The following is a 2158-nucleotide window of genomic DNA, read 5'->3' on the forward strand; positions in this document are numbered from 1 at the left end:
TGATCTTCTCCATGTCGATGTACATGTTGAAGAGATCCTCCCCGGCCTCGTCCGAGAGCGCAGGCATTGCCGGGCTCTGGAGTCCAAGCTCTCGCTCGAAGGACGCATCGTCGGGCAGACAAAACGTGATCTCCGACTGAGCGCGGCGATGGCCGCGAGGCCGAGGTGGAGCGTCCGGCATACGGTTCACATCCGTGCTGAAGCTGTGAGCCGGGCTTGGAGCTTTAAGAGGACCACTCACGCTCGAGTTGCCGGGAGAAGTCACAGCGTCGTGCATGGTTACGTCTTTGGACACGGACACGAGCGAGGAGTCCGAGAGCGTCGGCGAGGCCTCCTGCTTGACCGAGAAGCCATGATTGTTTGAAGATGGGTAGCCCACATAGCGCGAGTGAGACGGCAGTGATGACCCAGAATTCCCATTCGCAGAGTTCTTGGCGAAATCCGACTGGAGCCGCTCTACAAATGCCTCATACCCATCGCCCAGCCCCTCCATTCCCCCTCCCCCTTGTGTCTCTTCCCTGTTCTTCCCTGTTCTTCCTGTTTATTTCCTGTTCTACTCTAAAAAACTCTATTCCTTCGTTTAACACCTGGGAATCCGTCAAGACGGTCTAGCTTCCGTGCTCGGGGAGAAGGAAATCCACTCAGCCCTGCTTGAAATCGATGCTCCTGGCTCCTGGCACAGAATCTCCTGGAAGAAAAATGCCTGTTACTCCAAATCCCAAAGATCTACTCCATGCAAGGGCAATAGAATCAAGAATGCAGCTCCTGCCACGACCTAAATCCTCCCAGGCACGCCAGGAAAGCGCGAATGCGGCGCAAGGATGCACAAAACACTCGCAAATTCACTCCAAATACCGCTTACCTGGCCGCTGGAATCCCCCGAGATGCATCGAGGAGGCCGGATTGGAGCCCAACCCTCCCGCAGCTTTTGCGCGATCGATCTGTCGCTCACACAACACCCCTCCAAGGAGCCGCCGTGATGGAGATTATCACTGCCCTAAGCTATGCTCTAGATCCCTTGCTCTCTATGCTTGCGTAGTCGGGGGGGGGGCCGGCTGGCTATGGCGCTATCACAAAATGTTCTCTCTTTCTCTTGGCTAAAGCAAAATGTAAGCTATTGACGGGAAGGAGTTAATCTCGCCCGTCTATTACATGCATCCGACCGAGCAGTTTGAGCCACGTCAGAGAGGCCGTCAAGATTTTCAGTGGCCCAGATCCGTCCACGCTATCCATAACCAACCGTCTGATCTAGCCCAGGGCAGTAAAAGTCTTACGCGGAAAGTGCCAAGTGACGTGTCGCCATCATCTACGTCCGATGGGTATCGAAACGAGATGCCGGTGCCAAGCTTGGGGCATATTCTGTCCGCGTCTCACCCAAATGGATGGTGTCACGTGGGTCGTCAGGGAATATTTCTTGTTTGTAGTTAGGATGCGGTTGGCTGCTCGACACGATGTTAAGGTAATGCCGCCACCTTTGATCCAATTTTAGGGTTCTTACTTCTTCCGCCCAAGAACATTGACTGGATCATAATTCCACCCAGAAAAGTATTAATTTTTAACAATCGCTCGTGCATGCATGTGCCAAACGCCCCAGTGTCAACTCCCGTAGTAGAAAAATCCGGAAGTAAAGGTTTAAAATGGTCTCGAAGCTGAACAACGTTTTCTTCACTCAAAACTTCATTTTATTGTTCTCAAATTCCTTTGTTATACATCATCTTGCACCTCAAGAATGAATGCATAATCTAGCACTGCTATCTAGAAACCTTGCTTTTGGATTCCTTTTCAAGCAAGAAGAGCAAGGTGGAAAAAGAGAAGGAATTTCTTCTCAAGCTGGTCATTTCACAAGATTTTAAGGGCACAAGTGGTTGTAAACACAATAATGTATGTAATTATTCGTATTGTATCATGTCATAAATTATCAGTTCACTTCAAGTTCATTTTTTTTGTCTAGTTAATGCAAAACCAAATGCTTTGTCACCAATTGAGATTCACACATCCATAAACTTTAAGATCCAGTTGGACGCTTCAAGACCCTCAAAAACATGTATTATTATTCTTTGCCAAGGACTTCAAATCTTACAAGCTTGCATACATGACAATCTCTTTCTCATACTTGTACTTGATAGGCTTGCACTGTAGTAATTAGAGGAGTTCATGA

At 48.9% G+C, this 2158-nt stretch overlaps 1 protein-coding gene across 1 annotated transcript in view; it reads right to left on the reverse strand.

Annotated features, from left to right (window-relative positions):
• Positions 1–1168, reverse strand: part of LOC9659461 (transcription factor RF2b) — a 2475-nt gene extending 1307 nt beyond the window's left edge. The window contains exons 1-2 of the mRNA XM_024664624.1: positions 863–1168; positions 3–688 (exon numbers count right to left, since the gene is read on the reverse strand). Coding sequence (XP_024520392.1) covers positions 3–493 — 491 coding nt within the window. The 5' untranslated portion in view covers positions 494–688; positions 863–1168. The remainder of the gene's footprint in view (positions 1–2; positions 689–862) is intronic.
• Between the last annotated feature and the right edge of the window lie 990 nt (positions 1169–2158).

This window comes from Selaginella moellendorffii, unplaced genomic scaffold, assembly GCF_000143415.4.
Source record: "Selaginella moellendorffii unplaced genomic scaffold, v1.0 SELMOscaffold_112, whole genome shotgun sequence".
NCBI classification, from domain to species: domain Eukaryota; kingdom Viridiplantae; phylum Streptophyta; class Lycopodiopsida; order Selaginellales; family Selaginellaceae; genus Selaginella; species Selaginella moellendorffii.